At 50.4% G+C, this 14,710-nt stretch overlaps 1 protein-coding gene across 8 annotated transcripts in view; it reads right to left on the bottom strand.

Annotated features, from left to right (window-relative positions):
* Positions 1-14,710, bottom strand: part of ANKRD27 (ankyrin repeat domain 27) — an 81,394-nt gene that overhangs the window by 34,454 nt on the left and 32,230 nt on the right. For all 8 annotated transcript variants that reach the window (XM_031659697.1, XM_031659703.1, XM_031659696.1 and 5 more), the window contains 6 exons: positions 14,600-14,665; positions 14,439-14,515; positions 13,317-13,438; positions 11,923-12,001; positions 10,971-11,103; positions 2,313-2,405 (listed from right to left, as the gene is read on the bottom strand). In XM_031659697.1, the coding sequence (XP_031515557.1) occupies positions 2,313-2,405; positions 10,971-11,103; positions 11,923-12,001; positions 13,317-13,438; positions 14,439-14,515; positions 14,600-14,665 (570 nt within the window). The remainder of the gene's footprint in view (positions 1-2,312; positions 2,406-10,970; positions 11,104-11,922; positions 12,002-13,316; positions 13,439-14,438; positions 14,516-14,599; positions 14,666-14,710) is intronic.

The following is a 14,710-nucleotide window of genomic DNA, read 5'->3' as shown; positions in this document are numbered from 1 at the left end:
AACAACAATATGCCTGGAGCGATGGCTCACGCCTATAATCCCAGTACTTTGAAGGCCAAGGCAGGCGGATCATTTGAGGTCAGGAGTTTGAGACCAGCCTGGCCAACATGGTAAAACCTGCTCTCTACTAAAAATACAAAACTTAGCCAGACGTGGTGGCGGACGCCTGTAATCCAAGCAACTCGGGAGGCTGAGGCAGGAGAATCACTCGAACCCAGGAGGCAGAGTTTGCAGTGAGCCAAGATCACACCATTGCACTCCAGCCTGGGTGACAGAGTGAGACTCTGTCTCAAAAAATAAAAACAGGCCGGGCGCGGTGGCTCAAGCCTGTAATCCCAGCACTTTGGGAGGCCGAGACGGGTGGATCACGAGGTCAGGAGATCGAGACCATCCTGGCTAACACGGTGAAACCCCGTCTCTACTAAAAAATACAAAAAACTAGCTGGGCGAGGTGGCGGGCGCCTGTAGTCCCAGCTACTTGGGAGGCTGAGGCAGGAGAATGGCGTGAACCCGGGAGGCGGAGCTTGCAGTGAGCTGAGATCCGGCCACTGTACTCCAGCCTGGGCGGCAGAGCGAGACTCCGTCTCAAAAAAAAAAAAAATAAAAAAATAAAAAAATAAAAACAAAAACAAAAAAAAGTGACAAAATTCATAAAGCAATAGGAATGGCGGGCAGACAACACATCTCTGAACATCAGTGTGGATTTTGGCACCTCACTAGAAAAAGCCTCAGTCCTGTTCCTCTTGCATTCTTTTTTGTTTGTTTGTTTCAGTGAATCCCTACAGGGTGATAAATCACAGAATTTATTTATTTTTTCTTAGAAACAAGGTCTTGCTATGGTGGCCAGGCTGGAGTGCAGTGGCACAATCAGAGCTCACTGCAGCCTCCACCTCCCAGGCTCAAGGGATCCTCCCACCTCAGTCTCCCATATAGCTGAGACTACAGGTGCACATCACCAAGTCCAGCTTCATCTTGTATTTTGTTTATTTATCATTATTATTTTTATTTTTGTACTTGCTATGGACTAGGGGATCCTCTTTTATTCTAATAGAGCCTCAGCCTGCAATGGAAAGAGAATAGCTGCAATGAGCAGGAAACTCCCATCAACACACAAACCTGCGGAGCTCACCCTGTGCTTCCTGGACGTGCTTCTTCCCCGGGACCCACTCTGGCTCCAGGTTGCCTGGAAGCCCAGCAGCCTCCCCCAGAGGGCTCTGCCCTTGCCCAGCCCTCACGGACTGCCCTGTGGGCACCTTAGCGGCCTGCCTGTGGCCAGTGTCTGAGCAGAGAGCTGCCCCCATGTGCCAGGTGACCAGACCATCAGGAAGTCAGGCACCATGTTCCCAACCCAGTGCACACACCCACAAACATCTGACAAGGGGCTCCTTGAGCCCAGCGGAGGCATCAACTCTGCCAGGGCTGCCAGCAGAGGCGCCACTGAGCTGGCCTGGAAAAATGAGTAGTATTTTGAGGAACTGAGAAAGCAAGAGGCCTGGCCTGCGCCCACTGTGTGTCGCCCAGCACAGCTACAGCACGGCATGCGGGGGGAGATGGGGAAATGTGCTGGTCTCACTCTGCCACCCAGGCTGGAGTGCAATGGCACAATCATAGCTCACGGCAGCCTCCAACTCCTGGGCTCAAGTGATCCTTCCACCTCAGCCTCCTGAGCAGCTAGGACTACTGGTGCCCGCCACCACACCTGGCTAATTTTTGTATTGTTTTGTAGAGATGGGTACTCATGATGTTACCCAGGCTGGTCTCAGGCTTCTGGCCTCAAGTGATCCTCCCATTTCAGCCTCCCAAAGTGCTGGGATTACAGAAGTAAGCCACCCCATCCAGCCTTGATCCCAGATTTAAAACCTCAGCATTCCTACCACCCATTCTGACTGAGCACAGAATGGAACTTCAGGGTTTATGTAGACCACCACCCTGATGGAATGTTTTTTGTTTTTTTTTTTTTTGAGACAGAGTCTCTCTGTTGCCCAGACGAGAGTGCAATGGCACAATCTTGGCTCACTGCAACCTCCACCTTCTCGGTTCAAGCCATTCTCCTGCCTCAGCCTCCCAACTAGTGAGACTACAGGCATGCGCCACCACACCCAGCTAATTTTTGTATATTTAGTAGAGGCGGGGGTTTCCCCATGTTGGCCACACTGGTCTTGAACTCCTGACCTCAGGTGATCCACCCACCTCGGCCTCCCAAAGCGCTGGGATTACAGGCACGAGCCACCATGCCTGGCCAACCCTGATGCTGCCAAGAGATGCAGCGTTCCTCACCCACCTTTACCCACAGAGACGTCTTGGTGTCTCACCTTAAACAGGCAGTCGGTGGGAGATGAAGTCATCTGAGAGAGTAAGCTCATTCTCTGCTTAAGGAACAGCCTGTCACCAAATCCCTCAGACTCCTGCAGGAAAAAAACCAAACACACCACGAGACGTCGGTGCAGATCCTTCAACACACAGTGCCCCAGCAACAACCCCGGCTGAGCAGTATCAGCTTCCAGAGCAGTATCGGCTGTGCCTCTCACCCGCCTCACACAGGACCTGCTCGCTGAGACGGAGGACGGGCTGACGTCAGGCAGGGAGAGGGGCTTCCTGGAAGTGGAGGCTTTGACAGTTGCTCCCGGCAGGGGAAGGGGATGGCGGCGGCACCCTGACTGCATGTATATGTGGAATGTGCCATCTCCAGCGTGGAATGCAGCACACACCATCGTCCTCCAGATGGAAACTCACATTGCCCTGGCCTCCCTCCCTCCTCAAGCCTCTGACCAAACGCCTCACAACCCAATTCCCTACTGTCTTCTCTGGGGCCTTTGCGCAGGAAAGCCATTTTACAAGCTGGTTTCAGTTTCCCAGTGTCAACCAGCTGGAGAGAGAGGGATCTTGCTTTTTGGACGTGCCTATTAAATAATATGGCCACATGGCCAGGCACAGTGGCTCACACCCATAATCCCAGCATTCTGGGAGGCTGAGGTGAATGGATCACCTGAGGTCAGGAGTTCGATAAGAGCCTGGCCAACATGGTGAAACTCGTCTCTACTAAAAATACAAAAATTAGCAGGGCGTGGTGGTACACGCCTGTAGTCCCAGCTACTTGGGAGGCTGAGGCAGAAGAATCACTTAAACCCGGGAGACAGAGGTTGCAGTGAGCTGGTATCACACCACTGTACTCTAGCCTGGGCGACAAAGTGAGACTCCATCTCAAAAATAAATAAATAGGCAAGGCGCAGGGGCTTATGCCTATAATCCCAGCACTTTGGGAGGCTGAGATGGGCGGATCGCCTGAGGCCGGGGGTTCAAGACCAGCCTGGCCAACAAGGCAAAACCCCATCTCTACAAAAATACAAAAATTAGCCAGGCATGGTGGTGCATGCCTGTAGCCCCAGCTACTCCGGAAGCTGAGACATGAGAATTGCTTGAACCCAGGAAGCAGAGGTTGCAGTGAGCCAAGATTGCGCCAATGCACTCCAGCCTGGGGACACAGCAAGACTCTGTCTCAATCATCACTCAATCAATCAATAAAATGGCCACAAGGCCAAATCCAGGAAGATATGTGGGGAACTCATGACACAGACAGAGATTAACTACTCCTCCATCTCTTTGGGTGTTTCAAGGATCCAGCCCAATTAATAAGTTTAGATCTTCATATTGGTAATGTTCACCTAGATACAAAAATCTAGGGCTGGGTGCAGTGGCTCACACCTGTAATCCCAGCACTTTGGGGGGCCAAGGCGGGCGGATCACTTGAGGTCAGGAGTTTGAGACCAGCCTGGTCAACATGGCGAAACCCCGTCTCTACCAAAAATACAAAAATTAGCCAGGTGTGGTGGCGCATGCCTGTAATCCCAACTACTCTGGAGGCTGAGGCAGGAGAATCACTTGAACCCAGCAGGTAGGGGTTACGGTGAGCCAAGATTGCGCCACTACACTCCAGCCTGGGCGACAGAGCAAGACTCCATCTCAAAAAAAAAAAAAGGGCAGAACTCTAGGTATTTTTCGTAACACTTTATGAAATCATTTCTAGCAAGACAGTTCGATGCTCCCTTGAGCACCTGCAACCAAACCGTGTAATGACAAATTCGCTTCCTGAAAAAGGGTCTTGGTGGGAAGTAAAGGGAATTTCTTCCAGCCAGCAGCTGCCAGAAGGCCCCCAAACCCTGAGAAATTTGTGGAATAAGGATGTCTCTTTACAGCCCTCTAAGTTTTGACTTGGAGGTCCACCAAAAGGTACAGCCGACAGCACCTCTGGGGATAGGCCATTCCTGGGGGCCTCTGCCAAGCAGGGTCCTCCCAGCAGTCCCCCAGGAGGGGTTAACTTAGCAAATGAATACCAGCACCTGAGAGAGGCGCTTTTGCCCCCAGCTGCTGTGTGCTATATAAAGCTCTAACAATCCGCTTTACACCGCGGTTCACAGCTGAGCAGCTTAGGGTCAGAGAAACATCACACGTTGTTATCCGGGTAAATCCAGCACTCTTTCTGCAACTCTGGTTAATGATTTAGACAGCAGTGATGAAGAGAGGTAGGTCTCCCAAGACTGAATCTTCAGGGAAGAATGAGCTATTGGAAGAGGTGGGGGGGACATCAGCAAGGACTTACTAGAGAAAGGGGTACATCCTTTATATGAGAAACCCAGTAATGTAAGGAAGGCCAAAAGCATGCAAAGCTGCAGCCAAGAATGGTATAGGTTCTTTCTTGTCTTTTTTTTTCTTTTTTTTTTTTTTGAGACAGGGTCTTACTCTGTCTCTCAAGCTGGACTGCAGTGGTACAATCATAGCTCACTGCAGCCTTGAACTACCAGGCTCAAGTGATCCTCCCACCTTAGCTTCCCAAGTAGCTGGGACTAAAGGTGTGCCACCATGCACTGCTAATTTTTTTTTTTTATTTTTATTTTTTTGAGACGGAGTCTCGCTCTGTCGCCCAGGCTGGAGTGCAGTGGTGCGATCTCGGCTCACTGCAAGCTCCACCTCCCGGGCCGACGCCATTCTCCTGCCTCAGCCTCCCGAGTAGCTGGGACTACAGGCGTCCACCTCCGCGCCCGGCTAATTTTTTGTATTTTTAGTAGAGACGGGGTTTCACCATGTTAGCCAGGATGGTCTCGATCTCCTGACCTTGTGATCCACCCGCCTCAGCCTCCCAAAGTGCTGGGATTACAGGTGTGAGCCACCACACCCGGCTGCACTGCTAATTTTTTGTAGAGATGGGGATCTTGCTACGTTGCCCAGGCTGGTCTCTAACTCCTTAGGTGATCCTCCTGCCTCAGCCTCCCAAAGTGCTGGGATTACAGGTGTGAGTGACCAGGCCCAACCCAGATTCTTTCAAAGTTCTCTGTTTTCATTCACAAAGGTAACATTAGAGCCATCCCAGCAATTTATTTTCAGAAAGCTGAAGTCTTCATTTATGAACATGTTTAAAGAATGCTGAGTGGGTGTGGTGCCTCATGCCTGTAATCCCAGCACTTTGGGAAGCCGAGGTGGGAGGATCACATGAGTCCAGGAGTCCAATCCCAGCCTGGGCAAAATAGCGAGACCTCGTCTCTACAAAAAATGTAAGAATTAAAAAATTAGCCAGGTGTGGTGGCGCACATCTGTAGCCCCAGCTACCCAGGAGACAGAGGAGGGAGGATCCCTTTGAGCACAGGAGATGGAGGCTGCAGCGAGCTAGGATCACACCACTGCAGTCCACCCTGGGTGACAGAGTGAGATCCTGGCTCTAGGAAAAATAAAATGCTGTGGTCATCTCAAGCATATCTTGCAGAGAAAATTTCCATGAGACTGCATTCTGTAAAATCAATAGTAAAATCTAACTCGATGTCCTCATATTTAATCCTTAATACTTTTCAGAAACCTCTTCGGCTGTGAGAAGACATACTTGGGCTTTTTCCCAAGGAAACACCATCGATACATAGCAATGACTCTCCACATTCCTAAAGGGAACGTCATTACTTAAACCAGTGAGCAGCTAGGCCATAATACAGACCACAGTAAATAGATGAGCACCTCTCAATACCTGCAGGGTGGGCTTCACAGCCAGCCTGAGGATGATGCATACCTATTCTCAAGGTTTCACCAGAACCAACCATACTCCAACCACGAGGGCAGGACCGGGGTCCAACACCCTCACAAGAGGGGTGCCTTGGACTGTGACCCTCCCTTGCCCATCCGAACCAAACACTATTCTTAAAGGCATCTTTACACCCCAGATGCAGAGACAAACAGATGTGCCCAAGATGTCTGAGCCTGCAGAAGGAGTGGACTCAGGCTGGGCGCAGTGGCTGGCGCCTGTAATCCCAGCACTTTGGGAGGCCAAGGCAGGCAGATCACTCGAGGTCACGGGTTCGAGATGAGCCCAGCCAACACAGCGAAATCCCATCTCCATAAAAATACAAAAATTAGCCGGGCATAGTGGTGCGTGCCTGTAGTCCCAGCTACTTGGGAGGATGAGGCAGGAGAATCGCTTCAACCTGGGACAGGCGGAGGTTGCATTGAGCCGAGATCGCACCACTGCACTCCGGTCTGGGTGACAGAGCAAGACTCAGTCTCAAAAAAAAAAAAAAAAACAAAACTAAGGACTGGACTCAAACCCTCAAACCAACACCAGCACGAGAGAAGCAACCTCTCAAATACTACTCCCAATCTGCCTGCGATATTTTCTGAAATAAAAGGAGGTGTGAGAAGCCAGCGGATACTATTTGGTCAGCCACCTCCTTACAACCTGGTGAAGGCCTCCACAGCAAGTGAGAAAAGAGAAGACAGCCACACTATGGGGGCGGCTAGGGGACGGGAGCATCTTCGAGAGGTGGACACTTCCTTCCAGGTGACCAGAGACAACCCAGGCCCAGCAAGACACAGCAGAGTGATTCCTCTGCAGGGCAGGAAAGCCGGCCAGGGAGTGAACTCTCAGGCCAATCAGAGTGCAAGACCCAGAGGGCAGGGCAGACACCACTGCAGGCAGAGTAAGAGAAACACAGGTTCCTAGAGCCTCAAAGAAAACAAGTCAAACTCACAACTCTTACTCCCCAGCCATGGAAATGAAAAGAAATTCTGAGGCTGCACACACACACAGGTAGAGACACAAGAGCACACACACACACATTCTTTTTTATTTATTTATTATTTATTTATTTTTGCTGTAGAGACAAGGTCTCACTATGTTGCCCACACTGGTCTCCAACTCCTGGCCTTGGGTGATCCACCCGCTCAGCCTCCCAGAATGCTGAGATTACAGGCATGAGCCACTGCACCCAGCCCACACACATACTCTAGAATGTTGCTGATTTCCCCCTAAATATGGAAACAAGGCAGAAGAAAGTAACTTTTCAAAAGAGCCACAGCCAGCCACATCTGAGATGCGATGGATGACCCCCAATTTCACTGGCAGCGAGTGGGGGAATCAAATCAGACTTCAAAGAAGGAGAGAGATTAACTCTTCATCAACTACCTGAATACTGTCCACGAGTACAGCGAGATCATGACCTAAAATGTTGGTTAAAAAGGTAACTGTGTTCGTTCCTTGTCACCGCCAAGTCATGTGGAGGCGGAGGCTCGGGTGTGTTCAAGATTCAGCTGCACCCATGACCCACCGCCATAGCCAAGGAAGGCATTGCACTGCTGTGCCTGTGACCCACTGCCATGGCTGAGAAAGGCCATGCACTGCTGTACCCGTGACCCACTGCCATGGCCAAGGAAGACACTGCTGCTGGCGGTGTAATGGACGTTAACACTGCTTTATGAGGGGTGCTGAAGGACACCCTCATCCACGGTGGCCTAGCACATGGACTTCGCAAAGCTGCCAAAGCCTCAGACGAGTGCTGAGCCCATCTTGGTGTGCTTGCATCCAACTGTGATGCGCCTGCGTGTGCCACGTTGGGGAGACCCTGGGTGCTGAACACCAGGTCAAACTAATTAAGGTTGATGACAATGAGAAATGAGGGGAATGGGTAAGGCCTCTGAAAAACTGACAAGAGAGAGGAGACCCTATGAAGGGGCTGGCTGCAGCTGTGTAGCAGTTGAGGACTATGACAAAGAATCTCGGGCCAAGGATGTCACTGAGGAGCGCTTCACATGCAAGAAATGAACGAATAAAATGCTGGCTCACATTCCTCAAAAAAAAAAAAAAAAAAAAAAAAAAAAGAGATACAATTGTGTATGCAGAGAAAAAAAAAAACAAATGCTAAAATATTAATAAGTGTCACCCCTGGCTAGTAAGTTTATGGGAAGTTTTTGTTGTCTTCACTGCCATTTTATAGTCTGCAAATATTATTTGTAAGCAAACATTAGTCTTCTAATTAGCAAAAAATTAAGCTATTCTTTTGGGGAAAAAACAGTACTCTCTCTCTCTCTATATATATATGTACATACATACTTGAGACACAGTCTCACTGTGTCACTCAGGCTAGAGTGCAGTGGCGTAATCTCGGCTCACTGCAACCTCTGCCACCCGGATTAAAGCAATTCTCCTGCCTCAGCCTCCCAAGTAGCTGGGATTACAGGCACGTGCCACCATGCCCAGCTAATTCTCTTATTGTCAGTAGTGACAGGGTTTCACCATGTTGACCAGGCTGGTCTCGAACTCCTGACCTCAGATGATCCACCCGCCTCGGCCTCCCAAAGTGTTGGGATTACAGGCGTGAGCCACCATGCCCGGCCCAGCACACAATATAATTTCACTTACGTAAAATATACATGGGTAGGAAAAAGACTGAAAATGCATGAATGTGTTAACAACGAATGAATGCAATGGAACTGCCTGTACCTGAGGGCGCCTGGACAGGCTGATACTGTCTCCCAGACACTTTACCTCATCATTATTTTGAGAGATTCTACATCAAGCTCTGACAAAGATGAATGTTCAATCCTCGGTACTCTCACCTTGTAATACAGAGATCTTTTCATTTTATTGATTTCAACTTTGTGATTTCTGTGAGTATGATCACATTTTACTCACTGGTATGTAGTGAAACAGGCCAGCAGGACACTTGTGGTTCAAGATTCTGGCGATTCACGCAGAAATATAATCACACACCCCCACTCCAGCCAACACTCACCAACAATCAAGGAAACAATGGCAAGGCCACTGAGTCCTCAAATTGCACACATTAATGGTCTCGCTGATGGCAGCGGCAGCCCATCGGGAGTGGCTGCTGCAGACGTAAGCTGCAGTGGAGGAGGCGCGGCCAGAGTTGTGCACTCTGCAGGGCCAACAGGAGCCAGGAACAGGCGGGAGCCCCATCTCCTACTGAGTTGGCAGGGCGGGAGCCCTGAACTCCCAGGAACAGCTGCAGCCGTCCAGCCGCAGCTCTGGATCCAGGCACCTCTGAGCTCTCAGGGGCCCAGGAAGTGCCCCTGCCCCGGCAGGCTCATAAGTGTCTGCTCCCGCTCCCCTCACTCCTGGCACCCACTCCTTCCCACTCCTGGCACCCACTCCAATTTCGGAGAAAAGGTGAGACCAAGTCCGGTACTGTTGCAACCCAGCCAGGTGTGCGCACGCTTGGGGCGACGCTGACACGCCAGCCTCCTGATGCCTCAGACCCCTCCAAGATTTTGGGAGCTGATGAGCATGGGAGAGAGGCCAAGACAGGGGCTGAGAGCAGCTTGGCGCAGGCCTGCAGGTGCCCCTTGGCACAAACAGCCTGGGCGCACTGGCCAGCATGCTGACGGTGGCAGAAGGCAGACAGGCTCCCGGGCGGAAGGGCAGGTCCCGAGTGAAGCCCCACCTTCAGAACAAGGACTGCCTGAAGCCTGGGGGCTGGGCTGTCAGTTCCAAGTGGAGTCCACGGCCCAGAGAGAGAACTCATGGTGCTTTTTCCAGGCCCACCCATGGACCAATCAGCACATACTCCCTCCCTTCTGAGCCATAAAAACCCTAGACTCAGCCAGACTCAGACAGATGTTGGGACTACTAACTGCGGAAAGGAGCTACCTACGTCGGGCCTCTTTGACTCGTCAGGATGACCTGCCTGTGGTAAGGAACTGCCCACTGTGCGTCTTCTAAGAGCTGTTTTGCCATTCAGTGAAGCTCCTCTCTGCCTTGCTCACCCTCCACTAGTCTATGTAACTCATTCTTCCTGGACATGGGACAAGAACTCAGGACCCACCAAATGGCAGGACTGAAAGAGCTGTAACATAAACAGAGCTAAAACACGCTCCCAACTCACTACCCTGCAGGTAACAAAAAGCAGAGAAGAGCTCTGGTCCTTCAGGGAGCCCAACCTAGTTCCCTGAGCCAGGGCTATGACACTCTCCTTGGGGCTCTGCAGTTCCTGGTCTCTCCAAGCTTCCAGGCGCCACTGTGTTCCCCAGTGCCCACCGTGGAAGCGGCCTACCGTATGCCTGCTCTAGCTGCATCCTTGCATGGAGCAGGACCCTGCACGAGCAACTTGGAGTTACCCACACCACCTCAGTCAGCACACCATGCCCGGTTGTGTGCAGTGGCCGGACCCTGCACTTGCTCACATACCCCTTGCCACTCCACACCTGGCTTGCCCTCGGCAGGCATGCGATCTGGGCCAGCAGCGCAAGCCAAGTGCAGCCTACCAGGCCAGGAGGGTGAAACAGGCCCAGCAGGCCTGAACAAAACTCAGGCAAAGGAGCTTACCAGCCACAGAGATTTCCGGCTGGAAAGGCGACAGCCCAGGGATTCCGTGACATCACTTCTTGAATATCAAGGTCAAGAAATCAAAATTCCCTGCTTCTGGCTTCCCTTTGTACCCACATGTCTTTGGAGAGGACGGGGACTAATGAAGTAGGATATTAACAATGAAAATCCCAATGGTAACCCACCAACTTTTACCACCAACTGGGGGCTTGGTGTTTTCACTGAGTGATTTTCAAGACTCACAGCCCTCAAACAGCTGAGGCCCCATTCCTGGGAGGCAATTTAAGAAAATCTCTGCCCACATACCAACCCCAGCACCCTATCAAGGGAACCATGATGCCCACAAAGGAAGGCCAGGGCAGGGGTGAGCTCTTACAGGGGGTTTAGCGGAGAGGCTTCCTTGCCGAATGTATTCGATGGCAGCTTCGAATGAGGTCAGGCAGTATCCCAGTTCATCCTTTGCCGAGCTGCTGAACCTGAAGTTTTTGATGTAACTCAAATTTGCCATCCTAATGAAAGGAAGAAAAAAGTTACGTTGTTGTCTATTCAAGTCACACTTCTGCAAAAACAGTATTATTGGCTCGGGCGACTGACCAAATACCTAAAGTGTCGGTTCGCTCCGGGAGCTACCACCACGCTCCCCTGGGTCTCTCTGCAGAGCATGTGCGATTAGGAACACAAGTAAAATGACTAGCTAGTTCCCTGAAATAGTCTTTAGGAAGCTGATGACTGTGAACTGAGCTGTGGGTTCCAGGGGGAAGATGATGGGTTCGGGGCCAGAAAGAATGGCAATCAGCTTTCTGCTCAACCACTGCCTAGACACTCGTTCCAGAACAAGAAACATAAGCTCTCTGGGCCTTGGTTTCCCCATCTGTAAGTGGATAGATGAAGCGAGGGAGGCTCCACACCTAGCTCATAACAGGTGTCCAACTGAAGGTGGGCTTCTCCTAGAGTTATATTAGAACTACCACAGTGCAGTGCTGCCTTTTTTTTTTTTTTTGAGATGGAGTCTTGCTCTGTCGCCCAGGCTGGAGTGCAGTGGTGCCATCTTGGCTCACTGAAAGCTCCACCTCCCGGGTTTACGCCATTCTCCTGCCTCAGCCTTCCGAGTAGCTGGGACTACAGGCGCCCGCCACCATGCCTGGCTAATTTTTTTTGTATTTTTTAGTAGAGACGGGGTTTCACCACGTTAGCCAGGATGGTCTCGATCTCCTGACCTCGTGATCCACCTGCCTCAGCCTCCCAAAGTGCTGGGATTACAGGCGTGAGCCACCGTGCCCGGTCAAGCGCTGCCATTTTTAAAAGAGCATCTTAACGGAAAATGTTACCAATTAGGGATCTCCGTTTTCACAAGCAAGTATAACAGGACTGATAGCAGATCATCAGCACACATAGTCTCCAGGTTCACTGCAAAGGGGAAACACACATTCAATGCCATCATAGGATTCAAATGGACTGACAAGCATATCAACTCCCTACCACCGCACACCTTGTGAAACCACATATCAAGGAGATCATACATCAGGGAAGAAACGTCATTGCACAAGCTCCTTTACAGCATCTGATCAGATGTCAGGTCCAGAGGGAAAAGAATGCCCAGCATTTTCAGAACATGACCAAAACAAGATATTAATAACTCAGGCCAGATACGGCGACATGCGCCTATAATCCCAGAGCTTTGGGAGGCCAAGACAGGAGAACTGCTTGAGGCCAGGAGTCTGAGACCAGCCTGGGCAATATAGCAAGACCCCCATCACTACAAAAAACATGAAAATTAGCCAAGTGTGGTGGTGCATGCCTGTAACCCGAGGTACTTGGGAGGCTAAGGCAAGAGGATCACTTGAGCTCAGGAGTTCAAGGATGTAGTGACCTACAAATGCACTCAGCCTGGATGACAGAGTGAGACCCTGTCTCTTTAGACCAAAAAAAAAAAAAAGAGAGAGAGAAGTTAACTCCAAGCAGACCATGCCTTGCCACCCTCCTGGACAGTGAAAGAGCCCAGGGAGGTGGCTACAGTGATACAAAATGAAGATGAGTCCAGAGCCATCACCAAAAGCCTCTTTCTTCCTAAAGTCACTAAGGTCCTTCCTAAGGTCACTTCCGCTTTATAGACATGGAGTCCACTGCCCACGTGGAGTTTCACTTTTATTTCATTTTGAAATTTTAAGTAAATCATTCACGTTTAAAAATTCAAACAATACAAAAGAGTAAACTGTGAATGTTCCTCCCATCCCCGCCAGCCAGTCTCTTTTCCCAGAGGCTCCTGCTGCTGCTTCCTGCACATCTGTCCAGGACAGCTATGAGCTCACCATCACATCATGGCTACACAGCTGTCTCCCTTTCTTTGATGCTGTTGGCTGGAAGTCTACCATATGCATTCCTCTTTATTTCATTCGATATACTCAGGATCATCCCTTATCTACACATATAGCTATATCTCATGTCTCTTCCTTATTGACTTTTCCTTGTTTTTTTTTTTTTTTTGAGAAGGGGTCTCGCTCTGTCACCCAGACTGGAGTACACTGGTGTGATCACAGCTCACTACAGCCTCCAATTCCTGGCCTCAAGTGATCCTCCCACCTTGGCCTCCCAAAGCATTGGGGTTACAGAGGTGAGCCACCGTGCCCAGCCCCATACAAATCCCTTACGATAGCATCACTCTTTGCTTTTTCATCTGGATGTAGCATCTCCCCCTTGGCCAGGCCCCTTCCCAAGCACAAACCTCTCTGGCTTGGAGACTGTGTGATGAGCTGCACCACCTTTCGCAAGCAGACAAGCTTCTGCTGTGGGGAGGTGCATTTGTTCAGCTGAGCCAGCTCTCTTTTGGCACGAGGTATGTTAAAGCTGCAAAATAATTTGGAAAGTGACAACTTCAGAGCACAGTAAGAGAACTCTTCGGCCTGGATCTAAAAACACATCTCAGGGTCTACACTTCTCACAACAAACCAGAAGGAAGGAAACACAAAAACAGATACTGACAAGTCATCTGACTCAGGTCAGCGGCAAAACAGAACAGCCTTCAATCCCATTCAGGCTGCCAGGTGATACAGCTGTACAAGAAAGTTGAAAAAAAAAAAAAAAAAAAATCCTATTCCTAGAGGGAAATAACCCAAAGACGGTTGTGGGAGGTGAAACATTTTTGTGTCCCAATGAAACTTAAATTAGGCCAGGTGCAGTGGCTCACACCCGTAATCTCAGCACTTGTAAGCCAAGGTGGGCAGATCATTTGATGCCAGGAGTTCAAGACCAGCCTGGCCAACAAGGTGAAACCCCGTCTCCACTAAAAATACAAAAATTAGCAGGGCGTGGTGGTATGCACCTGTAATCCCAGCTACTCGGGAGGCTGAGGCAGGCAGGAGAATCACTTGAACTCGGAAGGCGGACGTTGCAGTGAGCCGAGATCACGCCACTGCACTCCAGCCTGGGCGATAGAGTGAGACTTCGTCTCAAAATAAATAAATAAATAAAATTTAAAAAATGAAACTTAACTCCTGAGTAGGTGCCTCTACGGCAAGGTTCCCTTGGGTGGGCAGGTGGGATGTCCTCTGCATGCAGAACCCACGTGGGCAAATTACATGCCCACTTGGGGACTAGCTGCACAAAACCCCGTGCCTAGTGGCTTCCATCCAGTCGGCGTGCTGGTGCACAGTGTGGGAGGGGGATGGCTACACACAGTCACCTGTAAAGGGTAGCCCTTCATCTTTGGTTGCAAGTAACTGCACTGCTCCTCAGAACCAACCGTGTCAAATCAGCGTGTCGCCTCTGCCACCGAGAGGGCCTACTTCCAGGAGAAGACAGCGCCCCTGCCTCCGAGAACACCAAGCACTGTGGCGCGAACCCTTACCTGAACTCCGGTTTCACACCAATATCTTTCTGCTGAAGATCTTGAAGGCTTCTTGTGATTTTGTTAAAGGCAGCATCCTAACAACAGATTTTAACGAACCTTCAAATTTCTCAAAAAGCACAGCAGGCTTCCATCTTGGGTGATAATAACTGAGAACCTACCTCGCTTGCCTCCATGGTCCCCACGTATTTAAAGATCAGGTCGTAAATTTCATGATGGACATACATCTGTGGAATCAACACATCCCATTCAGGGTGTGAGCAGGCAACAGG

The sequence above is a fragment of the Papio anubis genome, chromosome 20 (genome assembly GCF_008728515.1).
Source record: "Papio anubis isolate 15944 chromosome 20, Panubis1.0, whole genome shotgun sequence".
In the NCBI taxonomy this organism is placed as follows: Eukaryota; Metazoa; Chordata; class Mammalia; order Primates; family Cercopithecidae; genus Papio; species Papio anubis.
The sequence above is the reverse complement of the archived record's forward strand: the minus strand, read 5'-3'. Positions and strand labels throughout refer to the sequence as shown.